The sequence below is a fragment of the Labrus bergylta genome, chromosome 10, assembly GCF_963930695.1.
Source record: "Labrus bergylta chromosome 10, fLabBer1.1, whole genome shotgun sequence".
Lineage (NCBI taxonomy): Eukaryota > Metazoa > Chordata > Actinopteri > Labriformes > Labridae > Labrus > Labrus bergylta.
Window position 1 is genome coordinate 25,190,439 of NC_089204.1, and position 13,068 is coordinate 25,203,506.

The window sequence follows — 13,068 nt, forward strand, 5'->3', positions numbered from 1 at the left end:
GACATCAAAAAAGTGCATTTCCCAAAATGTCTAACTTTGTTTTCAACATGTTTGGCACTCACTCATATCCAAATTCTCACTCTGTCTTATTTCAGTGGTGAGGTTGCTTCTTAGTGTGCAGGGATGATTTTTATGTTATGTTAGGTGAAGTTAAATCCAGATAATTCAAACCGGTATTCATACAAATCAAAGACCGTACTCTTTCATGTCAGATCCAGGTGTATATTTATTAATTGTTGTATTAGTGCAGTAATTAAAAATGTAGTTGAAACGTGGTGCAATGCCTTACGACACTGCAGTAAGAGAGCCTGGATCCCCGTTTCTTTCCACACAGTCTCCTGAGTTTATGCAGAACATAAAGAGCATTCTTATAAACATCTGGCTCACAGGCCAGCGATGCCAACAAACAAGACAACAGAATTACAAGACCCGAAAGAACTGCTGTGCTGGAATGGAACTGCGCCGAGGAATCACAAAACCCTCATTCACCGACAGTTGTATTATACTTACAGCCAAAAAAACAAATGCTAAATACCATACTGATAGTTCATAAATATATTCTCCTCTGAATGCCACCCAGTCTGCTTTGGAGAGCTGAATCTATGTCTTTAACTTGGAGGAACCCTGACATCCATGTGTCCAGAGCTGCTGAGTTCACAGCTGTCTCTCCTGGAAGAGGATCTGAGCGTACACCGTGTCTGGGCTGGAGGATGAGGGGTCAGGAGTGGAGGAGGCAGGGGGCTGTGGACGCGCTCTGACCAGCTCCAGTTCTGCATATGTCAGACTATCATCCTGTATTACTCGAGGCTGGGAGAGGAGAGGGGGGGAGAGAGTGTGAGAAAATGAAAGGAATGTAGCCCAAAGATTAAGCCAAAGACCGAATGTATACTGTGCATATTGTGCACAGGGACAGAGAGGAGGAGGGTAAACATCTTGTCTGCATTGAAACTTTTTCTGCAAACAGTAGTAGTCTTCCACTCTCCATGGTAAACATCCTCTTGGTGCATTTAGCTGCAGAAAGTATGTGTTTACAGGGTTTGAAGGACCTCTTGGAACACTTGGTTTACTCGAAAAACATTTTGTACAATAGCAGTCCTATCCAGCATCTTCAGATCCTCCTACTTTCACTAATCCAATCAGTGTGTTTGTGCAAATAAGAAAAAGCTCACGTCTCTGCAGCGGGCAGTCACTACAAAATCACAAGAACTGGATTGGTGGAAATACTGATGATCATTAGTTTGAGTAGTTTTCTCCTGTATGTACTTGTTTGACATTTTTATTGTAGATATAAAACCAATGAAGCACTCTAAATAAATAATTGTGTTTGAGAAGCAATAAAACTAAATAGAATTATCAAGCTCATAACTGAATGAAGAGTCGGCAATAAACTCCTGTAGACAATCACGCAGTCGTGAAACAAATTCCCTCTTGTATGAATCTCAATAACAACTCTGAAATCGAAAAACTCCTCATCCTTTTTCCTTAAATAAATACACTTTTACAAATCTAATAAGTGAATAAGTTTACTGTATGATTTAATGGAACAAATGACCGTACAGTATACATGTCGTGTCTGTGTGATGAGTGAGAACAAGCCGACTTACAGTAGAGCTCTTCTTTAACCTTCTGGGCTTCTGAGGTCTCTTTGCAGCAACAGGCACTAAAAAAAACAGACACAACATTAAATGACAGGAAACAAACGCCAGGAGGAATAAAGTCATAATTATGAAAATGTGGTTGGACACAAAATCCCCCTTCACTTGCTCTCTTTTTCTGAACACAGTCAAGGTGCAGTTTAGGTGTTCAGCAGCGTAAACCGGAGATAAATGCTCGATTTCGTCAATTATATCATGAATGCTAAAAAAATACCCTCATATCAGTGTCACAGTCAAAATTCTAATGCTGGGACTGCATATCTCTCTATTAGTTTCTGTTTTCTTTTGTGATGGGAATTGAGTTATGCTTTTCTTCTTGTGTGATAACTTGAATACTGTTATTTTCTTTACAATGCAAATCCTTTCTGATGACATGAGCACCTTATGACTCTCATGCATCGAGTGTGTCTTTGCAATTTAAACTCCAGCTTTAAAGATAAGGTCTGGTAAATAAAAACTGAATTCTGAGGCCCCCCTTTGATCAAAATATAAGGCATTTAAGACGTGTTTACACTGTTTCCCACCTAATATACTTAAAAAAAAAAAACATATTTAGAATTTCCCTCCATAGAAACACTGAAATGTTGTCACTACAGATGCCCAAACTCTTAAGACTCAGAGTTTTTGGTGGTGAATGAGATTTATGATTTTAAAGTTTACCAGAATCAGCTATATTGAGCAGGTATGCTCACACATACAAGGTATTTGACTAAGATAGACTGAGCTCTCATGTACAAAAGTATAACATTAGTCTAAGTATGAATAAATAAATAAAATAAATTAACACAATTTAACATGTACAAACCACAAACATGATATGCTGAAACAAACATGATAATGCATTTTATAATGTAACAGATGTAAATATTAAGCATTAAACCTGCTGTTTTGAAAACTTGTAAAGAAGCATTTTTTACTACAAAAATTAATTAAGATATTTATCAATTACGTGGCCTTTTCCCATTAACCTCTGACCTTTAGTTCTGCGATTTGATTGGTGGATACATATCAGGTGGGACAACATATACCTTTTTTTTTTTACATAAGTCATTCCCGGTTTCTGGAATCTACTACGTATTTCCAATCGATTCAGTCAGGTGTGATAAACTAATGTGCTGAAGAGTGTTAAAGCGAATTCGGCTGATTATGGTTTATTTTAAAGAGACAATGGCCACCTTTGTCCCAGATGGACTGTACAATTGGGAGGAGGAAGAAGAGGGCAGTCCAGCTGTACTGTATAATCGTGTAACTAACGCCATAAACTGGAGGTAAGATACTTTTTTTCACCTACTCTACTTAGTCTCGCTGTTTCGGTCAAATCTGTGACCGTGTTAACTGGTGATTTTCAGTCGAATGTTACCTTGGTTGTCGTAGCAACAGGATATGTTGAAAACTGCCTGGTCTTGTCGTTTTTTATTATAATGATAATACTCCTCAGGTATATTACGAAACTAAATAAAAGAGCAATCACGACACGAGGACTTTCCATTGTCCATAAATCTGCTACAAATAGTGTTTTTAAACTTTCTCAATGCTTTTGTCGTTTTTGCTCACAGCTAAATGATTTTCAAAATCCACAGTTGCTTTTGCAGTTTGATATTGCTTTGATTGTGATTGTTGCTGTAAATGTTTTGTGTGCATATTAGGTCCAAAAACCAAGTCAAGGTCTTAAACCACTGTCCATAATGGGCCTTTGAGTTTTACCTCTCTGAGAGATTACATCCTGGCCTACCTTTGGCTGGTATGTGTGGCGGTGGCTCCTCGGGTAGTTTAGGTGGTGTTACTGTAATTCTTCTGTCAGTTTTCTGTCTTGTATCTTTCCTCTGGGCTCTTGGGGAGGAGCTGGAGCAGCTGCTGGAGCTGGTTACAGTCTCTCCCGAGCTGCATGGACAAAGGAGGAATTTTATAGTTTTAATTAATTTAAATTAAAGGTAACTGCAACAATTATTTCTTCTAATAATTTAGGGCAAGAATGTTTCCAAGCAATAATGAAGGCCCCTCCCAAGTTCTCAGAGCCCATATTGACTTCATTAAATTCTTAGCACCAGTGATCCAAAGCAGAAATATAAAACTAACAGTGACTCCTCAAGAGAGAAAACATTGTCTTCATTTGAACAGCAAAACATAGCAATGACTTTAAACAATTTTCATAATTTAAAACATTTTTTTTTTCTTTTAGTTGACTTCAAAACGTGTCAGTTAATTATGTCAGCTCAAGTTTAAAATGAATATGTTTTTACCTGCTCTCTGGACACCTGACCAGAAGATAGCTTGCTGTGGAGACAGTAGCAAAACAACAAACATGTTGACTTAACAAAAAGTCCTCCAGTTATCTGTTATAGTTATGGATGTTATGAATGTGTTGAAGAAAAATGTGTTTGTTTTTTACCCTTGAGCCTGTGTTGTCTGTAAAAGTATTGGCATGTAAGAACCAGAGTGAACAGGAAGATGGAAAGAAGGCCCAGCGAGCATATCAGCACAGCACACAAATAGACGTCTGTCAGAGAAACAAAAACGAGAAAAGGTGATCAGAACATTAAAAAATACTTGCTATATAAAACACAAGTGGGGCAACAGATGAAAAAAAAAAAAAAGTACCTGCAAATAAACGCCAGAGTCCTTCACTGGTAGGATCCTCATGAGTTAGATGCACTGGACAAATAACAGGAAGAAGAAAGTCAGCACGAACGGTACATAGAGGGTGGAAACACTGCGCCCAGACTTAGTATCTTTGTAAATAGCTTTTGTCTGAGGGCACCGACCCAATACAGTCGACAGCCGACAGCCTCAGCGGTTTCCAGAAATATCAAAACTGCTGTCTTGAAGGGAGTTACTTCTGCAGCATCAGCCCACCACGAACAACACACACACACACACACACACACACACATATATATATACACACAGGGCCGGCTGTATTGCTGTTCTTGGACAGTGTTCGGGGCTTCCCCATTACTTCCCTCTGTTGGCTGCTTCACGATTGTTTAATGCTGCCTTTTCCTTTGTGCACTTCTTGGTGTGAAAAGACAACGCATAAGGAAGTTGTTGTCAGTGCGTGCCAATGAATGACGGGTTGTGTCGAGGTCAGGGTTATTTAACAAGAGGTTGAGGAGAGTGAACAGAGGCTATGTACATAAATTACTTAGTCTCCGCTCCACGTAATGAGTTTTTAATATGTCTTTTAAACACAGGTTGATAAACATATTAATAAGAAATGATAAGATGTTCGCTCTAATTGACTTCCAGCCTGTTTCCAGACCACTGACTGAACTGCCTGCAAAACAGTCAGACGTGGTCTCTGGCCGTTCAGTCTGAATAACATGATAATTAATGTCAGGGACAAACACAAAGGCAGCAGCATTATGACCAGACACAAAAAGCAGCATCAAAAATATATCAGATAATTCAGTGAATAGTTCAATAGACAGTAAAACAGGAGAACACAACATTATAAAACAACAACACAACACTAGTTAGGTGTTTTTAAGAGATACTGCTGCCTGTTTTGAGTTTGATTTCTTTCAGTATGTATCCAGTCAAACAGACAACATAGAAAACAGCTCAAGACTCTAAAACAGGGAAATGTAAGAAAAGACCCCCGGGTTATTTAGTTTAGCTTTTTTTGCTGAGATCGTCATAAAGATGCTAATTTTGATTGACAAATATGGGACTGCATTAAATTATATGGCATTCCTCCTTTCATTTTGTTCATCCATTCTTTTTCACAAAATGATAAAATACAGACTGACACAGACAAAGAAGAACATACAAAAGTATAAAGTACAGAAATGACTTTTAACTCATCTGATCATAGGCTGCATTTAACATGCAGCTCTTGACAGTGTGAGCAGTTAACAGTAAATGCAAGTTAACCACATATCTGACCTTTACACTGTGGTTAACCACCAAACCTCTCTGCTGATCACTGCATGCAGGCGTGTGTAAACAGGTTGGATGTTATAGCACACACGCTCACTACAGATTTATCTACACAAGGTGTTGCGTTCCTAACTGAGCCAGAAAAAAATATACCGCACAGATTTTTTCCCGAAAGCTAAAAACCATCAGGTGACGGTTAAAATGCATCTGCAGCCCAGCTGTGATGACACGACACGGAAAGATGAACCCTCGGCTGAAACAGGCCGAGTCAGAAACCTGAAGCTGCTGAGAGGTGCCTAATAAAAAAAACATACAAGTGCGCAGATGGTCTGCACATTTGATCAGTTTTAAAAAGCAGAAACAAAAACCCTCAACCTGAAGAGCTGAAGTTAGGATTTAGAGATGTGAGGAGGAAGGGACAAATGATCTCACATCCGTGCAAAATCTTTAGAGTAAAAGTAGTACAATTATCTCAGTGGGGTGTAGCCTCTGCTCTTAGAGCTGCAGAACCAAATCTGCAGACTGAGGAGTTCCCTGGATTACAGTTACAGCTGAGTTCTCTCTTTTGTTTACCATCATAATGTCAGTTTCTGGTCTTGTGGTCAACGCATGTCGGAGATGCCTGAGGTTGTGTGGCTTCCTCAGAGGGACATTGCCCTGAATATAGGTCAGGGCGTTGTTCGATGGCTGTGTCTGATTCAAAAACTCTTTGCTTACTTAAATAAGGACTTTAAAGGCACATCGTGCAATTCAATCAGGTCTAGTCATGTCTACAGCTCTATAGAGCAGTGGTTCCCACAACTGATGGCCATCAATCCAATAACAGCATATAAAGGATAAACTATATAAAGATTATGGTGTGTGATCTACATGAGATTTTAATCTATCATGTTCAAATCATACTGTATATGGGGGCTAAATATTTTCCAATGCATGTGACTTGTGCAGTGAATTTCTCCTGAGGCTCACATAAAAGTAGATCCAGATTGCTGATGTCATGTGTTTCAGCGTCTTTGAACGTAGCCAGCTCAGCAACACTCCTCACACACACAGGGTGATATTGTTGAGTGTGGTTTGGCTGTGTGAGCTCATTGTTTTGAGATGGAAATGCCAGAGGATTGGGGTCAGACTCAAACACATATAGGCACAACGTTCAGCAAATAGTCCTGGCAAGAGCCAGGAAATACACGCCACACGATTTTATTTGCCCTTTGTCCTTAAATAATAACTGCTGCAACTCCTCTTTTTCAGTAATTTCCATAGCCAGATAACACGGACAGCATGTCTCACTAATGTGTGTGGCTGTAAGGGAATTCCTGGGAAAGAATATTCCATGGAAAACATTTCAGGGTAATAACACCAGAAGTCCCCTCTGTGTTTATTTCTCTCTTACACTCTAAAGTGTTTTCAAAGAAGTAGTAAAATGTGTATATCTTGTCAAGAGATGATTCCCCACTCTATACTGCAGTTTGACTGTTTTTCCAGAGATATTTATTTTTCTTTGATTGACTTAACCTATTAGAGGCAAAGTCAATGTTTCTTGCATTTGATCAACCAACCAAAGACTTACAAAAGTTTAAGTCATCTGACTCCCGACTGCAGATATTGATGAGCTGGATGCAAATGTGAAAATGCTGAAGGGGTTAACTCAAGGAAACACACACAGCATTGATATGGGGTAAACCCAACCTCCTGATATATAGATTTACAGCATCTTAAAATGAATGTTCATAGACCCTAGACTAGGGATGGATACTGTACAGTTCCTCAAGTACGCGAGTACTCATTGACACCCTTTTTGGAGTAGACTTCCGCTGTAACTCGTGTTCTTTAGCACGTTTTGTTGTAGACTACAATAGTTCAACTCGGTTAGCGTTACATGCACCACGTCAGCCATTACCACGACAATAGCCCACGTCGTTGTGATGATACCAGAGGGGGGAATATTAGCCTGCTAATAATGAAAATGGTGTCTGGAGATGTGCTCCCATTAAGTTTAGTGGAAGGGTAAGGCTTCTGCAAGCTGATGGCATTTGTCCAGCCGAAGTGCAAGTCGCTGTCGAGGCCAACAACTGCTTTGAGAGTTGAAATGATGCATGAGGAAAGTGAACTGGAACGGAGGGCTGATTTTGCAACGTGTCAACGAAGTGCCTGCTACTTAAAAACTCATTTTCATCACAAAGTCATATCTGACCATCCCTGCGTCATTAGCCTCTTTACATCGAGTAGACCATGTGTGTGTTTCAGGATTGGTTTTGTAGGATAGTTTTTATTTGCCATTGAAATGCTTTTTTTTTTTTTTCACTTGATAGGACAGTGGATAGAGAAGGAAACCATGAGAGGGAGTTTATTATATATATTATTATACATATATTGTGGTTTGATTGTTTTTACATATAATTAGATGTATTCTTGTCACTGATATTTTAACAATTGTAATATGTTATACACTGTAGTTGTGTAATTATATTAAAGGGCCATTCTGTTTGTAACACAGGGTCAAGCAAAGAGTCCTGTGCCATACCTAAGGGAAGAAAATACATCCTCTCCCCCTCCCAAGAAGAAGACTGCAATGTCAGAGCTTTTTGGGGAGCTCTTCAGAACAGAGGAACAGACAAGGCCCATTGCCCAGATCATTGAGGAGGAAGTCACCACAAGTTGGCAGACTGCATTCATGTGGAGTACAGGTTTGTTAATTGAAATGGTCAATTTATGTTTACTGAAGTACAGGTTTGTTAATTGAAATGGTCAATTTACGTGGCGCAGTGGTTAGTGTGCACGCCCCGTGTATGGAGGCTGTCGTCTCAAGCGGGCGGCCCGGGTTCACATCCCACCTGTGGCCTCCTTCCCGCATGTCGTTCCCCACTCTCTCTCCCTGATTTCCAACTGTATCCACTGTCCTATCTCTTCATTAAAGGCACAGAAAGTCCCCCCCCCCCAAAAAAAAAAAAGCTAATTTATGTTTACTGAAGTACAGGTTTATTTATTGAAAGTAGTGAATTTTTGTTTATTATTTATTTTACTTTTGAATTAATATTTCCCTAGTTTGTATATGGGCTGCCAGGGTTAAGCACTTGTCCTTTGGAAGTGTTATTTTATTTGACATGTAATTTTTACAATACACCATACACCAGGAATGTGTATGAATTTGTTTTTGCTTCAAAGTAAAATAAATAGTTTTAAAATGAAAAAAGTTGCAGTCTTTTTTTATCCCTTGCTATTCTGTAAAATTTGCCTAAAACACGTAACACTGGAAACACTTTAACGGCCCGGGCCATCAGAACCGAACCGTGAACCGTGACCAAAAAAACGAGGTACGTATTGAACCGTGGGCTGACTGTATGGTGCATCCCTAACGTTCATCCTTGCATCAGTTATAATGGACCCTGTGTTTTTCCACAGAATGATTAGAGTGTGTTAAAGTCCTAATTAGTTACCTGTCAGCTGTGTGGTGCTGGTACCATTGGATGATGCTCGCCACGTGTTTCTGTGTTTGTGAATCTCTTGAACTCTACAGGTGTAGAAACCCTGATCCGGCCCGCTCAGATTCAGAATCCGCAACCGGTACACCTCTCCCTCCACTTCCTCAGACAGACGAAACTTTGGCTGGGTGAAACGACGGGTGTAGTTCCCATAGATCTTCATTTTCTTTATGCCCAACTTCACAAGCAGTACCTGAGATGGCTCGGGCGAAGGAGGTGAGGGGGACGGAGACGGGGACGGAGACGGAGACGGAGGAGGAGGAGGTGGTGGTGAGAGAGTGGGAGCAGCAAGAGGGGAGAAGAACCAGCGGAGGATGAGGACACTGCTGCTCCTCTTCCTCTGAGACACCAGGCAGGAGAGGGTGATGTTGTCTTTCTCTGTTGCCATGACAACAGGTCCAGGGGTCACGGTCACATTCAGGGCATGACAGACCTCTGTGGACCGAAGGACAGAAACAGTACAGGGGGTAAGTACAACTGAAATTGTTTTAGCATACATTGAATGTGTTGTAAACACTTTTCTGTCTAAAGAATATGTGTTCTCTCTTTTTTTAAATATTTGTGCTTCTTGAATTGACCACATTTAAACAGCGGCCATTTTCCCTCTGACATCATGCTCAGGGAATCTCAAATAATGTTATAGTGTCCCACTGCCGTGTTTCAGGTTATAAGTCAACAATATATAATATATAACAACAGCAAATATTAGCATTCGCACACCTACTAGCTAATATCAGCATGAGCTAGTAAGTGGTGAAAGCTAACATTACCACAAGTTATATGCTACAAAAGGTGAGGGGTAATCTCTGGCCAACGTCATGTTAGCTAGGAGTTTATACGTTAGCTAGGAATTTGTTGAACGCTAATTCAACGAATGCCTAGCTAACAGCAAAGTAGGGTTAACGGAAATAATGAAAAAAATAGATTTTTGTTAATTTAAATGAAAATAATAACAAGACTTGGCAAAAAAGACAACTGAAACTGTAAAATGTGTGTAGAAAACTAAATACAATAAAGTTACAGAGAAAAAGTCTGGTTAAGGTCTTTGTCTATTCATTTCATACATGGGCTTATATCTGAGGTGGGTATTTAATATATCTTCCAGTTTCACACTCTACACTAAAGTTGAATTTGAATAAACTGTGTAATGGTGTTTTTACAACTCAAGACATTTTTTGTCCCTTTTGGTTGTCACCCCTGACAAGTATCACGAAAAAACCCAATCATAACCGTTAAACTAATAAAATCGGAAATAAATGTATGCATTAAAAAGACTGAATTGTACGTACAAACCAGCTTTAAAACCAATTTAAACTTAACTGAAAATGAACTTGAAAAGTCGAACGTAGTAACAATAAAAAAATTGCGCCGCTTATAAATTATGGCCCGATGATGTCACTCCATATCTCACATCTAAAGGTCTTTTCTGTTGCTAATTAATGGTCATGCTCTTAATTATTGCATATTTGTATGTTCCCTCAGTTTACAAGACTTTTGACCTCTGACCCAGCAGCAGAAAAAACTAACAGTTTTTTTTTTGTCCCTGGCATCAAGAGGGGAAAAGGCCACCATGTGAATATGAGAAATGATGTACTTTTTTTTGCAGGTTTTATGCATGTCCTGCTTTATGACTGTATTAGATCAAACCTAACCACAAAGTTAGACATTTCCAGACATAGGGACAATCACATAGCACGATGGTCTTGTAGCTTGTGTGACCCCTCCCTGCTTAGTAAATGAGTAATTAAGTAGAGTTGGTAATGTGCCTCACATGGAAAAAATTCTGAGTTCACTTTTTCAAGATGTTTGATTTCCTGCCAATTAGACATAATTGCTGCATTTAGTCAAAGTAAGTTTATATGCACACCCACAGTGGCTGCTTGGATTTATGGTGTTCGTGCTCACACTATCACTGTTTCTGCTTAGACATGTCATTCCATCACTTGATGGGAATTTAGGCTATAATTGTTTGACAGTGTTAGAGGACTTGGAATGAGAAAACACACTCTGCTTGCCCTGGGTTTTTTTTTCTTGTTTTTTATTTTTACTAGCCTGTGTTTGATTCTTCTGCCAGCTGGGTCAAGTCGGTCCAGAAGAGACATGAAGTCTGGACACAACATGTGAGTAATCAGTAAGAGAAAGAGAATCTACAGGTGGGAAACATTCCTCTTCAGTACGGTAAACCCCCAAACAGGCAGAGACAAACACGACAACAGCGATAACAGGGACCATCTGGGCTTGATTTTTCTTTTCTTTTTTTTTTGTTGTTGTTGTGTTTGTTGGGGAATCTCCCTCTTGGTCTGTCTAACACTATTCAATGTGACATCAAAAAGCACAAACAGAGACTGAAACCGAAGTCAAAATGTAACATAACCATAAAGTTACAGGGCAGGAAACGAGTTTATGGAAGTTTCGAGAATGCAAATTATTTGAGGCTTTCTCTGATCACAAGAACTTTTTTTTAAAGTCTGCAACTGGTTTATTTTAAGCAATTTGTCAGTATCGTCACTATCGCACTTTTAACACATCCACTTGCAACTTTTGGTGGTTGTTAAAAAAAAAACTTTTTGTACATTTGATGTTCTTTTCATGCTTAAGTTATAGAAAAAAACTCAAACTTTTAGCGTTCAGAGTGGTGTTTGTAGATTTATAAATGAAGTACCTAAGATGCATTCTCTTTCTTTCTATCTGCTTCCTCGCCTACTTATTGTTTTATATTTAATAAGGTAAACTTACCTGTGACCAGAGCCTTAGTCAGGACAAGGACCACTATAGAGAAGTACATTTTCCACAGTCAGCAGCGAATCCATAAACCCAGACAACTGCACAACACTTACACAAGCAGCTACATTGAAAACAGCGCCTGACTCCTAAACCCATCAGAGCCCTTACCCACCATTAACTCCTCTCCTCTTTCTCCTTTTTTCTGTGTAATATGAAACAGTAAATGCTCTGTTCCCACTTAGAAACTCCCACTCACTCTCCCAGCTCTCTCTCTCTCTCTCTCTCTCTCTCTCTCTCTCTCTCTCTCTCTCTCCCTCTCTCTCCCCTTCTCTCTGTGTCCTGCAAAACGTAGGAAATGTCATTTCCTGTGTTCCTATGAGGAGTCTTGGACTGTGGCCCAAAGCCCCAAAACTCTAAAAGCGAGGGTCAAGTCTCGTGGTTTTGTGTGTGTATGCGCCTGTCGCACTGTGGATCATTTTGAGCAGCATATATGCTGAGCGTGCATTTCCATCAACAAGATTTTTCTCCAAATGTAGGCCCCAGCTTGCATCTCTAACTAAATCCTACAGCACTACTGCTGATGTTTTTTTTTGTCTATAAGCTCTGTGTCTGTGTGTCTGCATGCATATGTTCATGCATTTATGTTGCGTGTGTGTGTGCAGGGACCTCTCCCTGTCTGGCTGCTGGACAGAGTGGCATGGGCTTGTCTCTGGCTGTGGTTGTCAGACTGTCCCAGTGGTATGAAGCCTGCTGCTTTATTGGGCAAGCTAAACTGCTGAGGCAGGGCTTCTGCTGGCGCTCCGAGCTATGCCAAAGCCAAACGGAATCGCACAACAGGTTTAACCCTTCAGGTCGCATGTAGGATGGATTCTCTCAAAAAGTATAGAGTCAGAGGAAAGTGTACCAGCTGGGTTGATTATCTGTTTTTTCCTACTTTGACTTTTAAGATAGTAATTGTATCAGAGTTTGTTGTGCTGAAGTACAAGCTTTATTCTAATAATAGCCATATGTTTAAGTGCTAAAATTATAATTCAGATGATTGTGGAGATTTGTTAAGTCTCTTATCTCAGTGTTTTATCTGGGGAATTCCCTCAGGTTCTCCTTTACATAAATCTTAAGGTTAAGGCTGAGCTTGAGTGGAGGAATCGCTCTCCTCTGCCCTACAGTGGTCAAAGCAGGTTACTGCTTCTCAGGGGATCAGCAAAACTTAATGAATGCTTCAAAATTCATTAAACTGGAGTGTATATGCAGGCATTCTCACCCCAGCCGTGTACATTTAATCTGAGTTGGTGAATCAAGGAAGATTGAAGAAACGATAATTTTCACAC

General features: G+C 39.8%; 1 protein-coding gene across 1 annotated transcript; it reads right to left on the reverse strand.

Annotated features, from left to right (window-relative positions):
* Positions 1–208: 208 nt before the first annotated feature.
* vstm4a (V-set and transmembrane domain containing 4a) lies at positions 209–11,994 on the reverse strand. The gene is made up of 8 exons (XM_065959864.1): positions 11,753–11,994; positions 8,972–9,451; positions 4,254–4,307; positions 4,045–4,152; positions 3,896–3,929; positions 3,388–3,536; positions 1,605–1,660; positions 209–807 (listed from the first exon to the last, which is right to left on the reverse strand). Exons 1-8 carry the CDS (start codon positions 11,799–11,801, stop codon positions 655–657), a joined length of 1,083 nt encoding a protein of 360 aa, XP_065815936.1. The 5' UTR covers positions 11,802–11,994; the 3' UTR covers positions 209–654.
* Between the last annotated feature and the right edge of the window lie 1,074 nt (positions 11,995–13,068).